The 27,719-nt window shown below is 43.6% G+C and overlaps 1 protein-coding gene across 2 annotated transcripts in view; it reads left to right on the top strand.

Annotated features, from left to right (window-relative positions):
* The first annotated feature begins 1,948 nt into the window (after positions 1-1,948).
* The window catches only part of LOC126913897 (beta-1-syntrophin), a 350,149-nt gene continuing 324,378 nt past the window's right edge, over positions 1,949-27,719 (top strand). The window contains exons 1-2 of one of the 2 annotated variants that reach the window (XM_050717170.1): positions 1,949-3,099; positions 10,957-11,554. In XM_050717170.1, the coding sequence (XP_050573127.1) occupies positions 3,076-3,099; positions 10,957-11,554 (622 nt within the window). In that variant the 5' untranslated portion in view covers positions 1,949-3,075. Of the gene's footprint in view, positions 3,240-10,956; positions 11,555-27,719 lie in introns of both variants that reach the window. The other variant, XM_050717171.1, reaches the window with a different exon arrangement.

The following is a 27,719-nucleotide window of genomic DNA, read 5'->3' as shown; positions in this document are numbered from 1 at the left end:
GCTGCATCTTCTCCGATTTGAAAGGGATACACTCGGGCATGTTCCGTATGGTATTCAAGGGTAGGAACGAAGGCGTACGGGGCTTCGTCTGGCCGTATATTTCCACGTTGGAATAGAAACTGTACGAGGGATCAGTTATTGATATTTCTGAAACGGCAGATAAAACTTTTCCCTCTGTCTAGCAAGCCTGTCGTATATCTTTCGTTTACCGATCCGCCTTTGGAGAACAGCAATACCATAATCGAGATAGGGGATGATGTATTTCAGCCTTAACTTTCGCGTCATTCCAGCCGGTGATAATGTTAAAAAAAGAAGTTAACAAACGAAGGGAGCAACGTAAGAGGGTGTTTGCACGGCTAACGCTTAGAGGGATATAACGCTGAATGAAATTCAGAGCAGAGACGCCTTGATTATTTCAGAGAATAAGATTGATAAGGTAATCCCGTTTTGTATCTTTATAAGTTCTTCCCTTTTCATCGTCTTTGCTTTCTTGCTGCCTGATTCCTCTATAAAACGAGACGTATAATACGATTGTACTGTAATATCACGAGCGAACAAAAACCCCGTACTTTCTATGAATTAAAATGTAAAAGGCAAAGAGAAGGAATAAATGATACACTGTTAACGACGCATCCGTGTTCCTTTTTAGCAGTTCGTTTCATTAGATACAAAGTAAAACTGGATATCGCGGTGCAATAACGTGCGCGGGCTACCCATTCTTTCTCTTTTCGCGCGATATTAATTTATCTTTGAGGAAATCGATGGAAATAAGCGAAAATGAGAATAATCAAGGGAATACTAAAAATATCCAGATATACTAGCCTTCGGGCTATCATATTGCAAGGTGTTAAATTAAAGCATTTAAATCATGGCACGAACTGATGCAGTGATATCTGGTTGCATTTAGTATTCTATCTTTATCGATAGAGATTGGATCGGGATTGGAAGTTTCTTTAATTTTAAATGAATTCTCGAGTTCTCATCTTCTGCAGTTTCTGTCAATTTGCTTGCAATTATTCTAATTAAATAGCAATCCGTTAGTACAATTCAACGGTAATTCGTTATTAGTATTCTTAATGTTGAAGAGAATAGGTAATTTAATAATTGCAACGATCAGAGGACGTCATGTGTGCAGATCAAGAGCAAGGAGCAAGGAAAACGCTGTTTTCTTTCACAAAAATGAAAAGATTCGTTAAGGAGCAACAGGAGGGCATCGAAAGCAATTTTGAAAGTAAAACAAATTACGTAGAATTTTAGGAATAAAAGCAAAAACAATGTAAGGATACAATAAAAGAAAAATTCTACCAAGAAAAAGCAGTAGAAGAACAGCGAAGAAAAAAGAGCAATAAAAGACGCGATGGCGTACAAGATAAGAAGTTATATGTATATAAAAAGTAGCGAAGAAATACAGAAAGAGAAATATGTGTAATTGAAACGACTAGTCTTGTGACCTTTCGATGATTAAAATTTGAAGACCATTAATTACTCGTGTCCTCGTTCATTCATCTAAATGGCTGAAACGTTTAAAATTGAAAACTGACGAACTCGTTACATTACATACTCGAAAGCTATTTTGCTCAACTCATCTTGGTATAAAAAACACTCGTTAAATATTTCACATACAAAGCCATACGTTTATAGGCGAAAAAATTAAATATTTGAGTGTAAATCAATATCCTACTAGCTAATATAAATTCACATAAATTATCCATTGAATCAATTCTATTTACTTATATCACTGTTATTCTTTAAACTTTTATTCGTATTTCGATTACCGTATTCGATGCATACCTACATTAGTACTTACGTTTACATAAATAATTACATTACGTAAAATATGTGTCGATAAAGATGAACGCTGCGGACGTTCGACGTTTCGAAATTTTCCCGCCGGTGGCGCTGAAGTCGTTTCCACCCCCCTTTCGTCGCTTCCAATAGGTTCACCGGGCTGGACGAACCGCTAGTCGAGTTAGTACGACTCGTGACGTCGCGGTAGTTGGCTGTTCGTTTCTTAGTGTTCGCGATATCGTCTCGTCGGCGATGTGACCGGTTTTGAAAGTGACGTGCGATTTTTCGTACACATTATTACGCGTTTCGAAGCGGCCGATGGTTTACTGGTACGACGATAATTTCAAGTTTGCTAATGTAAACGCGGGGGACGCGAGATACATCCTTGCTAGAAAATTTTGGCGTCACGTTCCCCTCGCGAGGATTCCATCACCCACTTACACGACCGGCTGTAGCACTCGAAAGGATCTTCCGTAATACATCGCCGTTCGTTCTTTCGTTCGTTCGATATTCGTCGATGTCGTTGCAACATCTTAAGTACAACGACGATTCTCGTGGATCTTTGGTTCCGCGTTCGGAGTGCGGGAACGATATTACGAAACGACATTCGAACACGTTCGGTTGTCTCAATTATTCGTGCTTCTAGTTGGACGGTCAGTGTTTAACGGCGTGTCAAGCGACCGGTTAATTAATTGCTCGTTGTACGATCGGGGCGACTGACATTCGTCCCGAACGTTTAGGCAGGAGGCGTTGCTGTTACATAGGCACCGAAAAAAACGGCATTACGGCCTGAAGTTGACGCATTGGCGATCGCGCGCGCGCGCGCCTGATCGGTTACTCCAGTGTAAAAGAATTTACGTCGTTAGGTCGAATTACAAACGCGAATCCTACGGCGAAAGTGAGCAACGGGTTGAGTGTACTAGTCCAGGAGAGTGGATCGCAAATAGGGAACAGAAACGCGGAGGCGTGTTCTCTCGACGAGAGTCTCACGGATTCAGAGTGCTTCCAATCGAGGACGAAAGAAAGAAGGCCGGTGAAACATGTCGAGGCTGCTGAAAGGCGAACCGACGGGCGGTTATATCATTGACTCTATCGTGGATCGTCGAATGTATTAACCGGCCGCAAATGACGCGCATCGTGGCGTGAACGAAGAGAAGAAAGAGACGGTGGCGGAGGACGAGCACACTGGACACGTTTCGGATTTAAACGGGGGAACAGTTTTCTGATCTAGCCAAAGAAAGAAAAGCAGGCCAGGCGTTGTGCCTCCCACTGCCTACCGGAAGTCATATGCCCATACACACGCGGAAAACGGTAAATCATCGTAGAAGCCATCGGCTATAACGAGCGTACACGTTTATTTTGCATTGGACCGAAGCACGCCTGCCCCCTTCACCTCTGTCTGTTTTGTTTTCCTTGGTTCGCCTACCGTCATTGTTTCGCCTTTATTTGAGGTATGTAAGGAACAAAAAAAAAAAAAAAAAAAAATAAACATTTCTTTGCCTGTGACTTGTATAAAGCATACGTCGCACGTTGTCCATTTTTACTCTTCCCTTAATATATGAAAATAATTCGTTAATTCTCCGCATCAATGTCAGGGTCTCAATGATTTATCTGTTCTATTACGCGTATATTTTTAACGATGACATAGGAATGCGAATTGAACGAATTTTTCGACGTTTCGGCTCGTATCAATTGATGCGCTCCGTTCTATGGAGATACGAGCGTCGTTACGTCGTTAAAATTTTTTTTATTTGACGTATGCGTTATACCTCGTTTCTAGATCGCTGCTTTTTATGTAATATGTATAAAATAAGATAGAAATCGATGTTCGCGAGCGGAGAGATCAAAGCGAGGAAAAAAATTGGGCGCGCTGGGCGGTCGGTATTCCGCTCGTATTCTCGCTCTGATAAGTTTCGAACGTGAAGCGTAAAAAGTTCGACGCACAAAGTGTAAAGCTTTAAAACGGCATGGTGTAAGCGTTACCATACGATTTTCAATTTCTCTCGTTCCCCAACTTGCTCCTTGAGAGATTCACTATTCCGCATTCTCGGGATTCTTGCAACTCCAATTTCAACTACAGCCCTGCGGTGTTTTCCTGATCCGTTAGAAACATGCCTGAATCACGTACGGTATCCCATTCAACTTCATCGCCTTATTTTCCCGCTACCATCTTAAAGGGTCATGTGACCATAGAAACAGAACATTAGATGGCGTTTATTTTTCGCGGTATTTCGCCGTCCTCCATATTTCTCACAGTCTTTCTCAATTTTCGGTCGTATGTGCCGTTTCCGTGAAATTTTGCGTGTTCGTGCGATAATTCGTTATTCATACATTGAATTCTGCTAGCTTTAAGTTAGTACGACGGTTACCGAGTATTTCCCGCAAGCGACATGTGGCAGTTTTGCATATTCGTGCCAGAATTGATTGTTAATATATCGAATTAGATTTGACTATACTATTTATGACCACCGCGGACTTCTCGTAAGCAACACGTACTATGTAACGTTTTAAAATTTGATTATTTATAAAACATGTAAAAGTATGGGATAACGTCTGAAATATAAATTTGACGGTTCGATAAAACAAAATTGCCAAACATATCGAGTACATATTATCTGTCCTTATCGTTAGCGAAGAATATACTTTATGCAGAAAGGACAGTTCTTTCCGATTCGTCGGCAGTGTGTTAAGTGATCACGTGACAGCGGGAGTAGAACATTAGATGGCGTTCTTTTTGCGGCATTTCAACGCCTTCGTGTTTTTCAGTCTTTTTCAACCTTCGGTCGTTTGTGCCATTTCCGCGAAATTTCGCGTGCTCGTGCAAGAATTCGAACTCATTAACGAAGGAATGATCGCGTGAGCACGAGGTTGTAAAACGAAGAACCGAGGGATTCACGTCGTCGTGTAATACAATACACTACACGATTACGAATTATTGGACAAAGGGTATACCGGTCGATGGTGGAGTATCGACGTTGTGCTGCAGGTACGAAATGATCTGGAACTCGGAGCGATGTGTATTTCCTCCCCTCGTTTCTCGTGTGCGACGGCTGTTTTCTTTTTCCTGTTCCCCACCTCTCACCTTGCTCTCTCGTTCTTCTTCTGTCCATCCTTCTTTCCCTTTCTGCCTCTTGTTCTCTCTTTCGGGCCATAAACAACCGGTGCTCGACGTTTGCCGAGGTTATTGGTTTTTGCGAGGGGCACGACAGTGCCGTATACATGCGTCTGCGGGACCCGACTTCACAGACGAGACACTGTGCTTTCTCTCTCTCTCTCTCTCTATCTATCTTTTCTTCTTTGTTCTTGCTTCCTGTATCTTTCTAACGTTCACGATCATCCCCCTTATATCCTTGTCTAGCCTATGCGCATGCATTACACACGCGATTCCGTACATAGATAGGCGAATACAAAGAGAGACGTAAGTACACGGCGCGTGTTCACGTGGGCAGCGGTAAAATTCGCACGAGACTAATTTCCAGAGACAAACACTTTAATTATAACGCTGCCGTGCGCGTATACCTAAGTACGCGCTGCACGATCACGATATCGACGCTTTTATTAAACACGACCACCTTCGACGATGCTAACGCTATTATCGGATTACCGGCGGAGCGTGCCGTGCGTACGGTCGAATTTCACATAACCAAGTACAACATACGTATGACTTATCGTGCTTTTTAGCAAAGTCATTTTTTCCTACATTCAGATAGGTATTTACTTTTTTCCGATAGACAGTTTCCATATTTCTTTTTTTTCGTTGAAAAGCGTATACCTAACTGTTTTCTTGTGTCATTAGGCACAAAAAGGTTCGGAATGAAGAAAAGATATTAACGAAGGCTTCGCAATGGTATAGGTTAGAATCTGCGGAAATGTAGAATAGAATCGAAGAGTCACGATATTTACGAGCACACTCACACACATTCGGGATTAATGGAAACGTATTTTGGCGCGTCACGGTGTCATCTATTTCGTCAATATTATATCCGTGTAAGAGTACTATTGCGTGTTAGTACATATAACCTTTGGATACTGTGCCAAGAGTATTACGTATTGTACGTCGTTCCTTATACTAACCTGACCGAGGCCAATACACATATATGGACGGATGTATATGGAGATGGACTATTGACTCCCGTAGGCGTATTTGGTTACAGTGTTCTCCGGTGAATGTTCACAAATGTAAGATTGTGTTTCTGAGATCACTGTAACCCAGATACCGTACCGAATCAACAAGTATCGTGTTGTCGATTTGTAATGCGGATCGTTGACGGAAGGAGGGACGCGGGGGAGTTAGAGCGATCGGAGGAAATTCCACACGATGGAATGGAATTAAGAATTGCAAGTATTCCGTGTTTAGCGAGCACGAAATATCGTAGCTATTGCGAGACGTCTTGCGTTAAACGCCACACGCGAGAACCAGCGATAAAAACCGATTTAAAAAAAGTAACAGACGTCCGTAGATAAATTGGATGAATAGTGGACAACGAAACGAAAGGTTTGGAATGTTCGTCGATTTTACCGTGACCGTCGAAGGGTTAATTCAATTATACTGACCGGCACGAACATCGAGCCCTCTCTGTCCCTCCCCATTTTTCCATTTTCTTTCGTTGCAACGCCGTTGTTGCGTGTACAACCATGTCAATTTTTTTCTGCTGCTGTTACATCCGCCCCCATACATCTATCGGGTACACGACAGGGATGCACGTGCACCAAAGCCAAAAAAACATTGGCTGCACTTTCTGCATCGTCGTCTCGTTGATCCGTACGCGTCACGTAGGTGGCCAGGGTATACGTATACCTACATATCCTGGTACTGAATTTCGGGAATAATGGCGGTACCGCGTCACGCCGTCGATTCATTTTTACCCAATTTCACGCACCGGTACATCGCGACCCACCGCCCGGTCGCACACCCCCCGCAACATCGCGTTTCATCCCAAACCCCTTTCAAAATCGTCTCTGCTCTCTGTTTTCCTTTATGGCGAATTCTCTGCTGCTCTTCCTCCGCGCTAGACTCGTTTCCCTTTTTCTTTTTTATCCTACGGTAACGATTCTCCGTTGAAAACCGCGTTTTCGCTCTTAATTTTCGTCGCGTAAGGACGCACCCTGTTTTTGGCATTGCGGTTTATTTTCGCGGCGCACCTCCATCGTGTACGTGTAATGCGTTTTTCAATTGCGCGCCACCGGATTCACTACCCTCGCGTTTCCCATTCCCATCTCGCCATCCCGATAGAAATTTACTCGCTGCGTGCATGGCTCCGCTTCAGCACGCATCCCCCTGGCTCTTTTTACGTCGCTTAAAACGAACGCAAGCGTCCGAATTTTAATGTACTTTGCGCAAATTCATTTCGCCGAAATATCGTTCGCTTCTTCGTTTGTCAGTGCCCGATGATTATTTGGTTCCATTCTTTTCGACTCTTTCGCATCTCGTTTCTTGCTGCAACTTTTTCCCCCGGATCGTTGCCTAACGACTTACCGATGGGATATCGATAATGCATTAATAATTAAAAACGTACCCTATCGTGGTTAGTGGTAGAATATGGTCAACTTGTTTTGCGAATTAATCGAAGCTCGCTGCTAGTATCGTGATTGACCAGGATTTCTGAGCATTCTGCAAATAAATTTCGATAAATTTATAGAATACGGTGGAACCTCTAGTGTCCGGTTTTATCAGAATGTTCTACGATCCGAACGTTCTGTTAACCGAATATTTCTTGCTTGTGCCCTTTACTATTAGACGTCCTTTTTATATTTGTACGTTTTATGTTAAAATTTATATTAAATATTTTACTGTGAACTTAATTTTGAACGGATTAATATCTCTGTAGAATGATATTAAAGAGGAGAATTATTGTATTAAGTGTTAAAAGAAAATAAAAGATACTTGAGAAGTTAAAATGTTGGAAAAATTGTAAAAATCTTCAACCTTGGAGGATCTACTATATTAATCTCAAGAGACAAAAACACGTAATTATTTAAATTACTCAGGTATTTCAAGAAATAAAAAAACTGTAATGGAGTTGAAAAATAATTGTCTGGGCTCCACTGTATAGCGACGCTTTCCATAAATCAGCAATAAAGCAACATCAACATCCAGATTTATATTAAGCGAAAGAATTTTCCAATTTGCATGAATATTGTCATCAACGTTTTAAGTCCTAATGCCGAAAAAACAAAATTACGATGAAAGTAACGGTGAATTAAATGTCTTCTTATTTCGAAGTATTTGCGCTATGGGCCTAATTCCAGGTACAAACAAGATATGATTCAACGCAATGAATCACCAAAGATTAAGTCACAAAAAGTATACGAAGTTCATAAATAAGTTAAAGAAACATTACATTTGTATTATACCATATTTTTTGTAATATTCTTGTATTATTCTTTTTGAAATATGAAATAATAGTTATAAGGAAAAATACGTGTTCCACCATGCAAGAGTTTTCTCGTCCGACCAGTCATCCGTTAATTCGAATACCGAAGGTTCTACTGTATTTTCGATGTCATCGAATTTTCCTAATATAAAAATCTTGAAGAATAAAGAAGAGAAAATAAAAAGTACAGGAAACTAAAGAAAAGTAGAGTGGAAAGAATCTGGCGATAGCAATAGGGAGAAATAACGTCATGAGTGAAAAATACAACGAGCAGATTTCAAGATACACTCGAATGAAAATTTTCAGATTCCTAGGATTCTAAGGGAACGCGGCAGGAATCTGAGAATGACAGGTTTAGTAGAGTACCTGCAAAATTGCCGATGTGAAAATGTGGCACGATATACACGAACTATACACAGCCGGAACTGTATGTAGATTGTAGATATTACTATATAGTGGTATGTACAGCGTGTTATACTCGAGTCTGTTTGCTTCTCTCTCTCTCTCTCTCTCTCCTCTCTATGTTGTTCCGTACAACAAGTACGAGCCCTCGTGGCGACCATTACGCATTCATATTAAATCGGGAATTTATGTGAGCTTATTGCCAGGGACAAACTGTAGCTGATATCTGGTTCGTCTGACGGATCTTCAGATTTCTCTGCTTCTATGTTTCGACTTGCTACAATTAGACAAGTGGAAATATGATGATCGAAACGACGAATTATTTGAAAATGTATAAAATTAAGATTGGTATATTTCATAGTCTCATTATCGTCGTGGCTTTACCTGGCGGTTTATTCGATTCTGGCCCCGTCAACATGTCGTAATGAGATTTAGTTGCAACGGTCGCGATATCCCTTGCTCGATGTAATTGTAGCAGGTAACATTGTATAAAGCACGCCAGAGGTAATTAATAATTTTACATTAATTATGCAACGGTATGGCTCAACGTTCTAATTAACGTCGCACACCACGGATAAATACATCCGTATTTTTCTATAAATTTCGTCGGGTTTCAGTCGGACGTGATTCGACTGGATTCATTTAGTCAATTTCCAGATTTTCCTCGTCAGCGTATTTTTGTTCCGTATACGTACAATCAAGACGCCGTGATTTTTGTCCGATTCTTTCGCTAATTCGGCCTAACACTTCGGTTGATAAATTATCCAATTTACGCGTGGTATCGTGCTACCGCGACGAAATTATTTATGCCGCACGAAGCTGATGAAAAATTTCGTACGGCCGTGACACGCCGGTTAAATATGGCGCGATACGGCCTCCCTTTCAGCCTCCAGGAACCGTGGTCGCGCGATAACGTGGAGGCGAAAATATAGCGCGAGAGGGAAAGGGTTTTTTCCTCATTTTTACCCCCGTTCGTTTTTTTGGAGAAGGCACCTTGTTGTCCGTGTTTGCCTTTATAAAGCTGCACCACGTGTCCGAAACTCTCTCCTCTCGAAACCGGGATTCAAGCCAGGTTGTATGAATGGTGGGCCATTCGAAAATATAAAAACGCACGTGGTCGAGTAAGTTACGTAAGTCGAAGGAAAGAAAAAAAAGAAAAAGAGAAAGAGACAGGACGTATTCACGAAGCGTTGAATGAAATTGCGAAATGAAATAGAGATATTACAGATATTTCTGTATTCTTGGTGACAAAACGGCGACGGGGCTTTTAATTAATTAAAAGTGAGCAGCAGCTGCCGTAAGCGTGCGAGGCCGCTCCCAATTTTCACGCAATTATACCCGTTGTCCGCAGTTTTGTAGGACATTTTCCGTGACTAACGGGTAAACGCCATTGTTGCCCAGTGAAAATGGATTGATGGAAACAATAGGCGAGATAGAGAAAAAGAGGGGTTAGCCGGACAGAGAAAGGGGTAAAGAGAGGTCGGTCATGTCACCGCCGGCCAGTATCAATTATTTTCAAATTACGAATTTCACCGTAGCATAGTACAATTGATTTATCCATGTCGTCGAGTACAGACGACGCAATTGATCCCTGTCGCACTCTATAGATCGCGTTGTTCCGCGCCGAGAGGCGCGTCATTTTTTTAAAAACCGTCGTTCGCCTCGCTTCGATGTCTCTGTAGCCTACTAGAACGATCTCTTTTCCAGCTTTTCAAAGCTTTTGGTAGTACGTGGTATTCGGTAATGGCTGTATACTTGAGTACAAGACATATTTTCTATTCTATCTTTTCCAAAAAAAAAAAAAAAAGATAAGCTTGTATCTGGTAATTCCTTTACAACTTATAGAAGTTGAAGGAGAGTTCTACCGCAAGAATCCGATAAAATCTGGCGCCGATAGAATACGAGAATAAGAGGCACGATTCTCTCGACGTGTACATTCAAATGCGATGGAAAATATCTCGCTTTCATTTGCAGAAACTCGTGTGTAGAGATTGGATCTACGAAGCAGTCAATTGACGTATAAACGTATATGCGGGTGGAATATTTTAAACGAAGTTAATGTTAATATAACGAAGCTACCTTTCGACCTCGATTCGACTATAGAACAACGTGGAGAGGTAGGTTACGAGAAATCTGAAACTCGCTTCGTGTCGGTAAGACTACCAGATTGATCCAATCTATTCCACGATGTTGTTCCAACATTTCTGTTAAATATTAATGTATTATAATTCTAAATCAAGATCTAACCATAACGTAGCGTGTCTGAGAGCGCGGTTTCATCCCAGACGCTCGCTATACGTAAATTATACTCAAGTATATACGTATTACCGCGATGAAACGCGACCCATAGAAAGTTAATGAAATCGCCAATTAAAGTTGGCTTTAATTGCAGCGTGCAGCTTGCGAGGAAATCGAAATGGTCGAGCTGTGCGGAAGCGGACAACCGACTTCAGCGATGGGAGTGATGGGGATCGGTTCGGTGGTGTCCGCGGCAACGTCGTCCTCGTCTTCGTCGACGACGACTACTGCAGCCTCATCCTCGGCGTCCGGACGCGCGGGCGTTTTAGAAACGCAAGTTCGTGGTCAGTGGTATCGCGTGTTCGTCTCGTTGGAGGACGATTATCTGAGCATCTCCTTGGACGAGAGTTGCGAGACGAGCAACAATGCCCTCAACAACGGTAACATAAACAACAACAACGTAGACAGCCTGAACGATCCGGACGTGCCGGACTCGGTCGCCAATCAGAAACGTATCGTGCGCGTGGTGAAAAGCGACAACAACGGCCTCGGGATCTCGATCAAGGGTGGCAAAGAGAATAAAATGCCCATTTTGATCTCGAAGATCTTCAAGGGGATGGCTGCGGACGCTACCGAGCAACTATACGTGGGCGACGCCATTCTGGCTGTAAACGGGGAAGATCTGCGCGAGGCGACTCACGATGAGGCGGTGAAGGCGCTCAAGAGGGCTGGCAAAGTCGTCGAGCTGGAAGGTGAGTGAATTATTAAACGCTTGTCTTTTATTTGCATGTCTGTTTGCTGCTTGAAAAACGATCGATGAGGGAGACAGTCGTCTGACTAGTGTCTATATGCATTCGTCCAGAGATAGATACAGATACGCGTATTTGGGCGGATCCTCATGATAGACATACCATAAAGATCGATCGTTGCGTAAAGATTGATGCGTTTAAAAAGTGAAAAGGTAGACGATCGAAATGGATGTTAATACACGATGATAGAGGAAAGCAATCGCAACGATTAGTCTCGCGATGGGTTGAGTAACACGATGGTTAGATGCAAGAAGATGGTAGATTTCTAAATGTCATACACGTAACGGGTTTCTCTTCTGAGAAGTCGGTAATCTTCCGCAAAGTATTTCTCGTTGCTTTCGTTCGACGCTAGACAGTCTCACGGTTGTATTTACCGTACCTATGTATGTTTCCGTAAATAACGGACCTCTGGTCTCTTAACTAAATTCGATAAATGAATTAATCCGGGAACATCGACGGTTTTCGCGTTTCCTTTGACCGGTAATTCGGAGATAATTAATAGCCAGGGCGCGTTAGCAAAATCAGGTTGCCCGACGCTGCAGTCCTGTCAGCGGCTCGGAGGAAATCTCGATCCGTGGAAACGTGAGCGTAAACGCAAACGCAGATTCGTTTAGCCGCGCGTCGCTCCAAGTACTGAAATGTTCGGTCGGAAGTAGAAGTAGCTAGGCTAGGAAGGGTAGAATGCTAGACGACGACGGGGCGACGGGGTTTAGGGGGACATTAACGAGGTTTTCGCTCCAATTAGCCTCGAGTACACGGCGCATTAAGTTTCCACGTAGAGATTCCTGCCAGTTTCTGCAGGTCGTTTTAATATCGAATTCCCTGTCTTTGAACCGGAACTCGTGCCATTTGCGCGGCACTCGTGTTACGTCGAACGAGCCACTATATCGCGGAGATCGTCGTAAGAAAAAGGGTGCGACAAAAGTGGCAGACCAAAGGAGGAGGGACAGAGAGAAGGTGGTTATGTCCGAAAGGGAGCTTTTAGCCTGATTAATGCACTATTTCGGGATGTTTTTTTTCCGGCCTTTCCTCGAGGTGGTAAGCGTCGTCAAGAAGCAAAGAAAGACTCGACGATGCTTTTTCTTCGTTTTCGAGTCGGAGTGGAGGACGGAAACCAGTCTGATTTTGCAGATTTCGCGCGAGTTCTCGCGCCATCGTACACCGCCTCCAGACTATTATCAAAAAGTGTGAGACTGAAAGAAGTAGCGCAGGGTGAAAGGTCGACGAGAAAACGTGTACCGTGGTGCTGCCTGGAGCGTTAAATGGCGCCTCTTCTCTTTCTTTTCTATCTGCCTTTCTTTTTTCTTTCCTCTCTTACTTGCAGGTTCTTTCCCTCTACCTGCTTTTTTTTGCCGCCTTTTCTTTACATGCTTTTATTTTACTTCCTTTGTGACTAGTTATCGTTTGTTTCTCGTACGAATCTGCTACGAGCGACACAAGCCTGCCCAGTGAAGCGCGACGCCCGCTCTCTCGTTGCACATGCTCGTGTCCGCCTGCACTTTGCATTTAACGTTCTACGGCCGATGCGCGACACGTGTTCATGTATACGTACATCTCTCTGTACATGGCCACGCGTACGTGCACGTACCTATACATTCGAGGTCGTCCGTGTGCATCAACGTTGCACCGCTTCGGGGCTTTCTGGCTGGCGTGCGATTGTATGCACGCGAACGCACCTGTACCATTATTTTCCTTCGTGTCTGGAAAGCTCGCACAACCAAAAATTCGGCCAGAGAACGGCTCGTTATTGAGCCATTTTCGGTCCAGTCCGTTTACCGAAAAACGTTCTCGAACCGATGAAACTCGTTCGGCGTGAATGACCTCGACAGCTCGTTGCGTTTCGCATAATCGCGTGCGGTTTTCACAGAAAATTCTCGTTTCACTCGCGTACACTATTCAGTTAGGATTACTTAATGTCTTTTTCCTCTTCACGCTCTGGTCCCTTTCTTACTGATAATCCGGGAAACCAATATCGAATCATGAATCGCTGGAAAATTGGTTAGTGGGATGGTACAACTGCTCGCTATCGCTCACTTCTCTTTGTCTATAACTAAAATACCAAAGAACCTGACCTATTTACGCTATCATCAATCAAGCTTGCATTCCTTCCGCTTAACGAGTGCGTTTCTTCCTGGCCATGAACAGTGACCGATTTTGCTCATTTTCGCGAAGCATTGAAGTATATGGAGCTTCTAAAAAGGACGTGCTGCGTATCATTGTACGCATTCCTTTCGCTGGATGTTACCCTTCGACCAGCTATATCCCGCTGCCTGACAGCTTTTCTTTTATTCAGACGCTTTAGGTACGATTTCTCGTGGCACGTAGTACACGCCGCGCCGCATCGTCTCGCACGTGCGACATTCTTCCGTCTGCTTTTCTTTCCTTTCCGATCTTCTTCCTCCTTTCATCTCGACTGGTCGGCCAGTTGCCAGTTTTCACGTGGGTGATGCGTGGAATGCGATACTCGGCGTTCTAGGTCCGTGCGGACGTGAGATGCAAAAGAGGATGCGCGCCCGCGTGGGCGGCCAAGCCCGAGAATTGAAAGAAGGGAAGACAGAAACGACGGGAGGCCGAGTCCAGAGGAAAAGACACGGCTGAAATTGCGAGAGAGGGAGAGAGAAGGAGGGAATGTAGAAGAAGGAGAGTGGATTACTAGTTGGCCCAGCATCGAATTGACTGTGGAAGATGCGGAGGAGAAACGAGGGAGACGTTAGAGGAGAGCTTTGGAATACATTAGCCGAAGGATTTTCATCGGGACTCGGTGTCGCCCGTATGGACCCGATTGCGTCCCGTTTAAGCGAGATTTCACCGAAAACTTCCGGTTTCATGGGATAAAATTGCAGTCAAGTTAGCCCCATCAGGCTGACAAAGTTTCCGAAAGGGCTCGCTAGCAAGAAATCGAATAGAAGTTACTACTCTGCCTGATAAACGAAGTCGAATTTATTGCTCCACCGCTTTCCAGATTTATCCTGATTTATTGTATCGACCCCTTTCTTTCGAGCCCTACTTTTTTCCCTTCCCTTCTACTTATCCTTTTTCTTTTTCTCCCCTTCGACTTCTTTCGGCGTGTATGAACGGCCTTCCAGGCGAGTCAACCGGGGGGAACTATTGTTTCGGGGAAGATTGATTTGATCCTGATTTTCGTACAGAATTCTACCACTTACACCGACAGTTCCTCGAGTTCTTGCTGCATGCGGGAAATAGAGAAAGTTCCTTGTAATCTACCGATCGTTCCGATCTGTTTCACCATGTTAAGCATCGGTTAACGATCCATAATTCAACTTGTGCTCGGAAGAACACAAGTTGCGGAGCAAGCAGGTTTCTTTCAAGAATATAGTAACGAATATGTTTAATAATAAAATACGGATAATAATAATTTAGCTCTGTAACGATTTTCAAACTCCGCCCTCCGGAACTTCTCAGTTCCTTTTCGCTATGTGCAGCCAAATCTCCGTGTATTCTGAATCCTAAAGTATTCGCGTATTCACAAGTCGTTCCATGCTCACTATCAATGCTGAAGATTAAATATCAGTTGATCAATCTCGTCGTTATTCGTGCGAATTTTCACTTGTGAGGTATCGATTAGCAAAAGGGTTAAAAGATTCGTGGCGCGAAGAACTAGCTCCGCTCGATATCGTTTCTCTTAGGATCTCCTTACGACTTTGCGTGACTTTTCTTCACGGTTATCTATTCGTCGACAATCTGAATGTCAGATCTGCAGAATTCTGTGCGTGAAATATCGCGTGGCCTTGATTATGGATCGTTTGATAGAGGCACATGAGATTTCCTTGTATTCTTTCGCCTGGACGTGTGCTACTCCTGTTCGGCAATCGATCCACGCAATCGTTGGGCAACGATTCCAACATGCGCGCCTATAAGTACTTATATTACCGGACTAGGTTGTTGGCGTGATTGTTGCACGCCCACGATTTACGTAAGAATACCTGTTAATACGGATCCGGCAGGTGATACTCGTTATTGCGTAGTTTGACACGATGACGACCTTTGATGCTGATTGCCAACCTTCGAACAATGCTGGTACATTGTGTAACCATTGTTCGCATTATTAGCTGAAGGATAAGTGTGGAGATTCGAAAGAATACAAGTATCGTGGAAACGTTTTACCTTCGCATAATTATCTTTATTTCTTTACCGTTGCGCAATTCTGTTCTGCGTTTCGTTATTCTCCACAGTCTTTATGATTATTTGCTCACGGTCGTGAAAATTTAAGGAGATCGCACACGCGATGGTTTCACCATCTACCAAACTAACGTTTACTCCGATATGCGCGGCCGATGATTCTGCAAGGCCAGTTTTGCTCGAATTTTAAGCAAGCGCGGAATTAGATGAAACCGCTCGGTTCTCCCGGGCTGGATGATTGGGAAGACATAATGTTACCCGAACGAGCGAAATGAATGAACCGTCTGTGGTTCTCCTACGCGTATCTATTTGTAATTGGAATGCGTAATTTTAGTCGGGCATTGTTCCAGCCTAACGTAGAGTTTGGATGACGGATGACGCGCGACATCGTCAGGGAAATTGCGTCTTAAATCCTGCAGGTCGGAATTCCTTTCACTGCGAACGTCAGACTACTCGTCCTTCCTTCCCGGTTCCTCTTCACCGTTTCGCCTCTTCCCCGTCAGTCTCATCTTCCTTTCCATTATCTTAATCGCCTCGGTTTATGAGCTTGCTCGCTTTCCTTCAAAAGGACTTTCACCCTTGATGATCTCTCCGCTTGGACTGAAAATGTCCCCTCTCGTCGAGCGCAATAAAAATTACGCGGCGGTTCGTATAATACGATCAGAGATTTAAATAATAATCGGGTAGCGTTTTCCGTGTCGAATCAGATTCTACGGTGGTTTTCATTGAAAAGCGTTCTCCTCGTTAATCGTCTTGATCGTTTGTATGTTACAATGGTAAATAATTCGAGAGCGGATTGCCGCGGCACGGTTGGTGGCGCGTGCATGGATTATTCGTTGGCGCACGCAAATCTGTTTTTCGACGAAACACAGAAGTACGATGGAGCTAGTAATAAGCTAAAGAGAGACCGAGAATACACGGCGTGTACGCGGCGCTGATTAGCGAAATTCGAATAATTGCGCGATGCTAGAGGCCAATTAACAGGTGACGGAAATTAGCCGGCCTCATTTTATAGCTCATCACGATAATTAGCTTGACTCTTTGCCGTTTCGCTGCATAACCGTTACACGCCGGTTAACATCGTGTTCCGCGTATGTTTCGCGTTTCACCGGGCTATAAAAGAAACCATTTACTGTGGTTCTTAGCGCGACGCGAATCGTCCGGTCGTTTCGATCAGAACAACACTCGCGGATGACGAAGAGATGCGGAACACGAATTTCAATTTTTATTTAACGATCTCTACTGTTCGTTCCGCTCTGTTCTATTCTTCGTGTATAGTTGTAAACCATGGACCGCCTGGTCTCCGTGTTCCGCGTGTTTCCTCACTTTCGTATTTATAGACGCGTTTATGTTATTCCGCGAATCATTTCGGTTTGATGAGAAATCGCGATCCAAACAATTGAAAAGTTAGATATTTTTTATTTGCTTCGTACAATTGAGTTCTCTATTATTAGACAAATTCCTTAGATTCACGTTCGCGTTTTGTATCAAATATAGAACTACGTTGTTTTGCTTTGTTGTTGGAATTAATTGCGTGATTCATCACCGGTCTGGCATGCGTCTCGCGACTAGATTTCTGCTATATTTGTACACGCGAAATTCCAATTTTTCCTCTTTTATTTTTTCTTTTCTGTATATGTATGCAATGTCCGTCTACGATGGAGTAGCTCTGTTTATCTTCCTTTGATTTCCTTTCTACCTTTGAGCAGCGTTCTCTGTAGTCATCGATATTCCCTTTTCCCTTCTGAACAGGCCCATATTATTTTTCTTTTCTTTCTCTTTCATCTCACGAAATAATTCTTCCTGCCTTTCACGTAAAAGTCTATTTTCCGTTTGACCAAATTTCGTAATCGTATAAAATTCACAACTTTCTCTATTGTTTTTTTCAATTTCGTTAAAGCCGGCTAACTCGAATGCAGTTAGCGATTCAGTCGGCGCGGCGCGGTATCCACGGTAGAAATACGCGGCTCAAAGGCCGCGAGTTGGCCAATTAGTAGTTTCGCTGGCATAATTTGCGGTCACTGCTTTATTCTCGTCCCGCGAAATTCGCAGACAACTGCGCCGAGTTTATTATCAACGAACGACAGCGCGTATAATAAGCAAGAAAAATGGAACGCACGCCGCGGAACCGGTAACGAGATTCCTGCCGTTTAATTGTAAGTGCAAGTTGGATTCGATCTACGTCTTTCCACCTGTGCCGGACTGGTAGATTACAAGCGGCGCGACGTTACTCTCCGCGGGACACACAGCTCGGAAACCTTTGATCTGTCGTTTTAGAGAGACGAAACGAGGAAGAAGGTTCGGTAAGCTCGTTTCGCCAACAGTAATTTCGAGGTGGACTAAACTTATTTCTAGCGCCAGCTGATTCTCTGCTCCACCTACTCGCGAAATTATAGCCTTTCCCCGTGAATAAAAAGTACTCGAGATTAAAGGGAACAGCCACGTTTGAATCGCGCGAGTTATTTTCACGATCGCCCGTCAGAGATGTCTTCGGTTGTAATGGTAAAGCTTCTGGATCCATTACACAGCGACGTTCAAGGTTTATCCTTAAATTTCACCGTGATTAAAGTGGTTCTCGTTAATTGTCTTTTCCCAGAGAGAAATTTCCTTTTCTTCTTTTACGTTATTTTTAAACTTTCCACCGAGTTAGTTAGATATCACTTAAAACTATTAGAGGATCGTTTATCATGTTACTTTGATTTTTTTTTTTAAATTTCCTAATTCCTTCTGTCTTTCCATTCATTTGTAACAGCTAATTTTGCCAATTTTTCATCACGTAATAATAATAATAATATTACGTTATATTTTTTTACTTTTAGTTGTGAAATTTACGCGAATATGTGCAAATATCTTTATTTCCGCTTCTCTTTCGTCTTGGCCGTAATTTTCAGGTTATATATCGTACAAACATACACATTAACGATAATTGTAATATCCAACATAATAACTCAAAATCCGAGCGTGTGCTTGCGATATCTCTAATAACTTCTATAAATTTGACCAATGTAATATGATAGTCGCGTGACATTGCAGTGCTAACGAAATTTCAAAATGTTTCACATAACATATACAACGTGTTCATAAAAGTCTCTATAAATGTCCAAACGCTTTCGTATATCCTATATCAATCTGTTAAGCCTATATCAGTATATTATACGACTTCACATTTTTATGCGCATTTCACTCTCTCGTAAAAATAGCGATCTAAGCGAAAGGTCGTATATTTGGCCACCAGAACAAGCGTGACACGTTACCGTATTCTTCAGGAACCTGAAAATTAAACACGCCACTAGTAAATTACTCGAACCGGCTGCAATCTGGATCCTTCCTTAAAACATAAATAATCCATGCAGATTAGGGGTAGAGGTATATCCGTTGGTCGGCTGTTCAAAGGGTTAAAGGAAGCAACCGGCTATAAAATAATCCTGGGTAGAAGCTCCGGTGATACTTGGCCCGTGTAAAAGGGAATCGTGTTTCGACCGCGGAAAATAGCGCACCACGGTTAGGTGATTAGCTGAAACACGGCGTCGGCACCTAAAATATACTCGAAGAATATGACTGAACGTCGCACAACGTCGCGTCGGTAAATGTATTTACATAGTGCAAGTCGATGCACGGGCTCGAGTAGCATGGCGATGCACGAGGTAGGTGTACAGTGTACACCATACAGTGTTATAGCGTACAGAGGCACGAATATAAGGCACGAGCCAGCGCGGTGCGTTTCTCGTCCTCACGAGCATTATAGGTATATCTCCTCGCTGGTGTACTGTGTTTCGCGTGCCTTTCATTTCATCCTTTACGGTACTTCGTCATGATTTACGGGGTATCCGCATGAAGAGCGACGCTGTCGCATTCTACGCCCCCTGCTTGCTTCTAACGTGCCGTTTCTTCGTGCTTTCTGCCTTTCTCTACCTTGGGTGTTCGTTACTCTCTTACGCGCCCTGCTGTCTTTGCCGCGAGCCCGTGTCCTGCTTGTAACTTTCTCGTTGCCAGTTGGCTACGGAGAGAAAAAGAAAGCTGCGAACGCCGAAGGAGAAAGAAAAGGTGGGGAAGAGCGACTTTGACTCGATCGCCGACAAAACCTCCACGACGTTGGCCTAGGTCGTGGCAATATCGAATTGAAATACGATGCGTAAAAATGTCACAGGCCGCGTGGCTCGCTCGTCAAGAGTTATCGCTCGCCAGAAAATTGCTGATTCTCGAACGCGTTTAAATTGTTAATTCGTGCACGGTCTCAGGCAACTGTATCGTTCTTGCAAAGAGCGTATGCTCTGGTCTTGGCTGGTTCTAGTTAGAAGTTGCATACTTGGGACTTGGTATACTCTTCTTTTAGCGTGTTGTTTGTAGTCCCGCGGAAATTGTTAATTAACCAACAGCTTTATCGGGCGTTTCTTTTCAACACAGAACTGGGGGCAGACCTTAATTTGGTCTCTCTACCCTTAAGTGCGCCCGAGTAAAAGCGCCTTAGACTGCTCTTTAATTTGAGGTTTAACTTTTACCGTGTCTGTTGATGAAGTTTCGCCCGACTTGAACGTGTAACTTTATTAAGAGCTCGCGTAGATTGCCAACACGAAATTTTTAGAGTATACGCGGGTCATACTTTCAACTTTACACCGGTGAACCTTATCTACAGTCTTCCAGTGTGCTTACGAAACATCAAGTATCGCGGAGCACTCGTTTCCCGAATCAATTCCCATCGTTAAGACGCGTGCCAGGAGAAATACTATTACAGGGGATCGACTCGTTAAACCGGCTTAAAATCAGTTAGGAAAAAGCGATTTGAAACAGCGTGGCTTATGGAGATCCGTTTCTTACACAACTCTCGCCCGCTGTTTATTTTCCGTTCCCTTTCCGCTGTTTGTTTAGATAAAAACTCGTGCGAGAGCTCGAAAGGTGGCACACGTTTCTAAGGGCTCGTTTTAAACTCGCCTCGTGTTTTCACCCTTTTCAACGTTTATTTATATTTCTCTTTGTACAGCGAACTGTTTTATTTGATGTAACTGTCGTTGTCATTTCTTTTTTTTTTACCTCTTTTCTATGTTTTCCCCACTTTTCTGTTTCTTTTTGTTTCTCTTCGTTCGGCTGGCTTTCGCCGCAGTTTCCCGCGGTCGCTCATGGCCATAAAATTTCGAGTATCGCGTTGTTCCGATACATACGCGCGCTCGCTCGACTTTCTAGAAACGCGGTCCTGTTTTCTCTGCTTCCAGTCGGTGCCGAGTTCCTTTTTGTCAAGCACGATTCCGCTGTTCCGAGGGCGAACCTCGTGGGATTTAATAAACGACACGTAGCACACCGATGAAAATAGCAGAAAAAGCCTCGGAGGGAGGTATGGGGAGGGAAAGTATTTCCTTGGTTAGCGGCGCGCGACAATTTGTCTCGTAGACCGCGAAGTTTAAAGTGCCACGTGCACGATGCGCGTAAATAGAGCGAGCGAAGGCTACATCGTTGCATTGGATAAACGGACTACATTTCCTCCATTTTATTTACCTATTAACAGACCGCTGTTCTATCGTCGACGACAAAGCGAACGTGGTACGAGTCGATATTGTGTTTCCCGTTTTATGTCTCCTTTTAAGATTTTCCTCGGTCATCGACATATTCTTCTCGAAGAGTTTAGGATAAAAAGTATGGTTCAGGAAGCAATCGTTTGTCGTACAAACGGCTTGAAATAACACCAAGTGAATGTAAGAATCTTAGAATTCTAGATGCTTGCAGTGTATATTTAGTTATTTATAGAAGTAATCTTATACAATTTTACGAGTTACAACAACTAAAACTACCGACGATCCTCTTTACTGATATAAGACTTGTACCAAAAATTATGGTAGCTGTAGCTATAAAAATCGTATCTACGTTTGCAACGGACGCTAAACAAATTCTGTCGTCCAAAACCGTCATCCAACCTTCGAAACAGAGCTTGTCCAATTTTTCTTTTTTCTCGAAATGTTTGTTTCCGTTGGCGCGTCGATAACGCTTATCGCTAGGCCAGGAAGGACACGCTCGCCAAATAACGAAATCATGTACTCCTACGCGTAATTACTGTTATCCGACCGCAAGAGTAATACGCAATTGTGGACGTTTTTGCAATTAGCGGTGGCGATAGAGTAGAAACAGCAGGAGGAAGAGGAGGAGGTACGCGGCGCGTGCATAAATGCGCAAAGAACGAGCTGGTTCGTGCGAGCTGCTGTAACATACTTGCCCGTTCCTTGTCTCCCTCGTACGACCTCTCCTCACGATACGTAAAATATAACCGGAGATCCTCTAATACACGTGGCGCGCCTTCTCCAACCCTCTTACGACCGAAACTTCGTTCCACGAAAGGTGTGCTAGCCCTCGTGAAACTTGCGAAATTCAGTCGACGTGTATAATAGCACGAGCGTGATGATCCTTAGCGGTGTAGATGCTCGCCGCTCTCTTTCTTCTTTTTAACCGTTTTGCTCGGAGAACAGACTGGACGACAGAGGATCGTTACATGCAGCGATGTTTTTCTCCGGCGAGTATGTTCGATCGAATTTAAGCGACAGAATACGCGTGTACCGAGCGGTTGCGATTTATCGCGAGCTATGGCTCGCTGTTTCTCAGCGGTACACGCGAAATATATAGCTGCGTATAATTAGAGATAACTTGAAGCTTTGTTGTTCTTTGCGCAATGGCAGATGGGACAGGGATGATGGCGATGGGAGTGGTTTGTCAATGGAGTTATTACAGTAGGATGAAAAACGAGTTGAATCTGGAAACAAGGCGTTACTCCCGCAACGTTGGAGTTATTCTGAATCCTGATTAATTACGTACTTCTCTGCATTTCGCTATGCATTAATCACTGGATCAATAGGCCGTAACGATGCGGATGATCACGTTGATGCCCGCGTCTCGATTGCCAATATAATTATCATATCCCTTTATGATACTGATTAATGGACCGTGATGCCATATCGTTTATGAATTCGAGCCGAGATCCGCGTTCCTCTGTTATTTTACAGCGTATCGCGAAAGTAATTGATTGGATGGGCGAGCAATTTCACGCGAGTCTTGGATACGCTTTCGTTCCATTCTGTTACGAATCGCCAATCGACCATGAATTCCAACGTTGGTCATTTTTAAGAATTATACCTATCGGTTTTGGCTTAGCTTAAATGTTTCCACCTATAGTTGCATTCCTTATCTTTATTCTATAATTTCCAGCTTTCTTTCGCATGTCCTACAAGTCTCAATCAAACAACATTTATTTCGTTATTCGCTTTGAACTTTTCTAATATTAGGTTGGCAACTAAGTGATTGCGGATTTTGTCAATACCACCTAATGACAAAATCCGCAATCACTTAGTTGCCAATTCAATATATACCGTATCGTTAATACTTTATCGATCGCTAGCGATTTAACAGCATACGCACGTCCGACCGGCATCTCAGGCGCAGATTCTCCCTGGCGCTCTGTTTCGGTTTAGACTCTCTAATACCATTCTTTTCGTTCATCGCGAACAGTAAGTTTTTCAAATTAGTATAAAACTATGGGAGCTTACAAAGCAACGCAACTGACGCAACTGAGCAAGGTACCTTAATACTAAATAACAAATCACTGCTCAAATAATGAGAAAGATTGTCGGCGACAAAAAGCCGATTGATTAATCGGCTATCAGTCGGTAAGCGTCGGCGACAAAAAACCGATTAATAGGCTATCAGTCGGTGAAGTGTTAAGAACCTCTGTCTCGTCCCACTTTTCGTCAACGCACCTCTAACGTTTTTTCGTATGTTATAGCATCTAATCCGCGGTTTATCCGCGTCACTTGCTATCGTTCGATCGCGGAATAATTCTACGGAATAGCTTGGTCGCAGCTGGAATTACGAAAGATGGAAAGATAGAGTTCACGAGAAAGGGTAAACGGAAGATTCGAATGGGAATTTCGCGATGTTATTACATATCGGCCAAAGAGGTTCGTGCACACGAGTAGATCCACTAATGGATTCGCGTGCCGACAGTCATTCCACGGCTGCCTGTCCATTCACTATGGAGTATTCGGTTTTTATTCCGCGTGACACTTTCAGTCGTCGCTCTCGAGCATGCTTCTTCTAATAGATATGCGCGGAACAGTCTTATCGTCTTCGTTCTCGCTTAACGATCCTGTAATTACGCATACCATGGGTCGATATATCGAGCAGGCCATAATTGCGGCGGTCTGATGATGGAATTACCATCAGTGGCCGAACTGTTCCATCTGCTTATTAAGATAGCATTAGGCTTCCTACGCGATTTTACGAAGTCTTGAACGTAAGTGGTATTTAATTGGTCTACGTGGAGTTGAAATAAGTTTTGTTACGTATGTATGTTCATTGGGTTGGAATTCGTGTTTACGAAGTACACCCAGGAGGAACATCGTGAAACTCCGTGATAATTTTCCAAATACCATCACGCGACAGTGCACGTATACAATTTTAAAGCTTGGCAGTGAAATCTCCGATTTGTCTACTCTCAAAACATGCAAAGTTTTATTGAAATGGACACCGGACACTTGCTAGACGCTTCTCGTTAAAATTAGCCTGATACCGGTGCCATTGCGAGGTAGAGATTCAGCTCGTTCAGATCTCCGGTCAGAGTGTAAACTTGCACCGTTGTATATGCAGATGCAACGTTCGTGGTGCTCGTTGCGATATAGTTCCTGGCTTCGATCAATCATCTCTTAGAGAGTCAGTTCCCCAGAATTTATATTATTCGAATAAAGCAGATCGAGTGTAAATTCACTACCCATTACACCCGATCATCATTCATTGGTCGAATATCGAGCGAGGAAGCGAAAGGGACGGGGACAAGGACAGAGGGTGACTCGACGCGACAATATTATCGTTCGTTTTCCGTTGCGCCGACTTGAATCGATTAGATGATTATCGACAGTTTCGACCGTGTCGATGCAGTATATCCAGTATTAACAGGTTTTATTGTGCCGTATTAATTCGTTATTTTATCGTGGGTTAATATTTCATCGGACGTGCCCGTCCTCCGATTATCGAGCGGCGAGACTGTTCCACGGTCGTTATACTCTCGTTCTCTGTTCGATTTTCTCGATGTAAATTTGAACGAATATCGAAGACGAGGAAGTGGTGGCGAACGTTCGAAGGCCGTCTCTTTTCCGTTTGTCTCGAGTTCGACGTCCAAACCGTCGTTCCAACCCCGCCGCGTCGTGCATTCGCATGGAAGAATCAGCCGGGTGAGCGTTGATTTCTCCGGTGGCGGTCGATGTATTTTCGATATTTTATCTGGAGGCTCGCAGGATGGTGGCAAAGGACGGGCTGACATTGTCGACCGAGACTGCCTCCAGGGAATAAATTGGAACCGTCTTCGGTGTCGCGTCATGCCATTTATTGTCATTTGTTCGATACCAACAACCCCTGTTTGCCTTGCCGCGTCGCTCGATGCCATCCATTGTCGATTGCTTTCGAATCTCCGTGCGGAATACGCCGATCGTTCGTTTAATGGTCCCCCTCCTGGCTCGGTCTCGTCGCGGAACGGTGCTTGGCTTTTTCTTCCTTTTAACTCTCCTCCTATCCCTCCTTCTCCCGTTCCTCGCAAACGATCGGACAACCGTGGACGCTTTTTAGCAATTTTTTCCTTTATTTTTCGCGGGAATCCCGCGAACCCGTTCTCCTTCTTTTTCCCTTTTTCTTCTTCTCTCTCTCATTTTTTTTTTTCTTTTCGAACATCGATTAAATCGTTCGTATTGGCCGAAGGTTCTTTGAAGTGGGCGCGATTCGACGATCCTCGCTAGAAAGCACAAAGAAACGATGATAACGATCTAGCTTTTGTTGGGAACTTTCACAGAGTAAAAGAAACATGTGCCTTCCTGCTCGGTTTCAGTCAACTCCCACCCCTCGACCGCCTCGTATCGCTTTAATGAAAAAGAAGAACGAGCCCCGTTCTTGCTCGAATTGATGCGCCCTTTCGTGCCTCGTCGGGAAAGAAAAAGAAAGAGAAGAAAAAAAGGAAAACGAAGATAAGAGAGAGAGAGACAGAGACAGAGAGAGAAAACTAGAGAAAGCGTGTCTCGCATTCTTCCAGACAATGAAAGGGAAGAAGATCGCGGAGCAAGAAACGTCTTTCACCGTCGTTTAATGGACGAGACACTGGCGTCATTCGACCCGGTTGCTCGCAAAAAGGCGCGTCCCTATTTCTCCCCTGCTCGATTTCCCTCGTCGAACGCGTCTCGCCAAACGGCAAACGTCTGCCGTTTCTAATCGTGACGACCGCAAAACCGTCGTTGCCTTCCATAGCCAGGACGAGGGTTATGAATATTAAACCGGCTTTTCGCGGTTCGATGAATATTGATATCGACCATTCGCGCGTCACATAAACATCCGAAATGATCGGTCGCCTCGTCGAATAAAAAGTCTCGCGAACTTCTCCTTTCGTTCACGATTCCCCTCCGTTCCTCTACCCCATCCGGTTTTGCTCTTCTTTCGATACTTTAGCGCTCGAATGTTCTTTAATAATTGCGAAAGAGCTTCCGTCGTATACGTCGTATGCATCGTAACGTCGCGGTGCACCTTTCATCCGTCGTGTAAAGTTTAATGGAATCTGTCTGTGATATTTGGCGAATCGATGCACCGGTCGTATAAATAGCTGCATTTACGATAGTAGGTGAATTTTGTGCGGCGTCTTTGTATTTATGGTTGTTCGTGCTTAGGACCTTTGGGTGAAATTTCGCTAGGAATTTTATTTTATTAGTACCGTAACAATAATCAACAGTCTGTCAACTGGAGAAACTTGCAAATAAAATATGTAGCGCACGTTGCTGACATTCGCAAATTTCAAACAACGATAACTTGTATTTCTTTCTTGCCATGAACATTTCTTTCAACCGTAAAATAATGATAGGAACTTAATTCCATTTCTTTGGATTACGACTTCATCGTTAATGGAAGAGCCATCCTGATGATAGAATCCTGGTTTTCCTTATTTTCGTACTTGTCTGTCTTCGTGAATTTCCGATTGCACGGGATAGCCGCGAAAAGTTACCGCATCGCCGATTACGCGAATCGCAGAAAAATTAAAGCATCTCCGAATAGAACCGAGAACCGGCGAGATGTCGATCAGCGAAGAAAGCTGTGGGGTGAAAACGAGGTGTGTCTGCTTCTCATCGACGAACAAAGCACGACTCATCCATTGCACGGATTACATACTATCCCGAAGCGCGATTGCTTGGCTTCGCTCATGTATCCTCTCTCGTGTTCTCCAGATTCGCATCCGCTCGTTTTTCGTGTCTTCCCTTCCTACGAACTTTGTGCTTCTGGTTATCTTTTCTTGCCTCTATCCGCTATCTTCTTCAACATCTTGTTCTTCGTCCGCAATAGATTGTATGTACATAAAACAATAGATTACAACTTGCTCGTTAATTTCTCTGTATTTTTTTATCCTCTTCTTTATTTCTTACCACGCGGTAGCCCAACTTTGACAAGCGTTATTTTTCAAGGTACGCGATTATAATTGCTGACGAAGGTTCCTTTGTTCAACCCGCTGAATTCTTCAGAATTTCCTCGATCTTGCGATATACTTTTAACTTTTGGTTAACTTAATATTTCACCTCTATCTTGGCGAATATTTTACCGAACGTTAAATATAAACCACGACTACTAGCTGCATTTAGCTTGTTTCTAGAGCGCGTTCAACTTTCTAAAGCCTTAATTCTCCTAGCAAAGAATACCTGTGCACCCCAGAATCGATTTAGAGCGGCAAGATTATTCGATCTAAGAAGAACCGAGAGTCGATGCTTTTCGTTGTATTTGCCGACTTTGTATTCCCCAAAGTTTCTTTTCCCGCGCTGTTACCGTTGAGAATATGCAAAACAGACTGCCAGGGAAAAATCGCGAGAACTCAGACCAAGGTGTTACGATGTTTAAGATTTCTTTGTTACGTTACAAACCTCACGTGAATCGTTTTCTGATTCTATCGCCGTAAACCTTGAAACCTGTCGGTCAGGAT

Source organism: Bombus affinis, chromosome 2, assembly GCF_024516045.1.
Source record: "Bombus affinis isolate iyBomAffi1 chromosome 2, iyBomAffi1.2, whole genome shotgun sequence".
Classification (NCBI taxonomy): domain Eukaryota; kingdom Metazoa; phylum Arthropoda; class Insecta; order Hymenoptera; family Apidae; genus Bombus; species Bombus affinis.
Note: the sequence above shows the minus strand (reverse complement) of the source record. Positions and strands in the feature narration are given on the sequence as shown.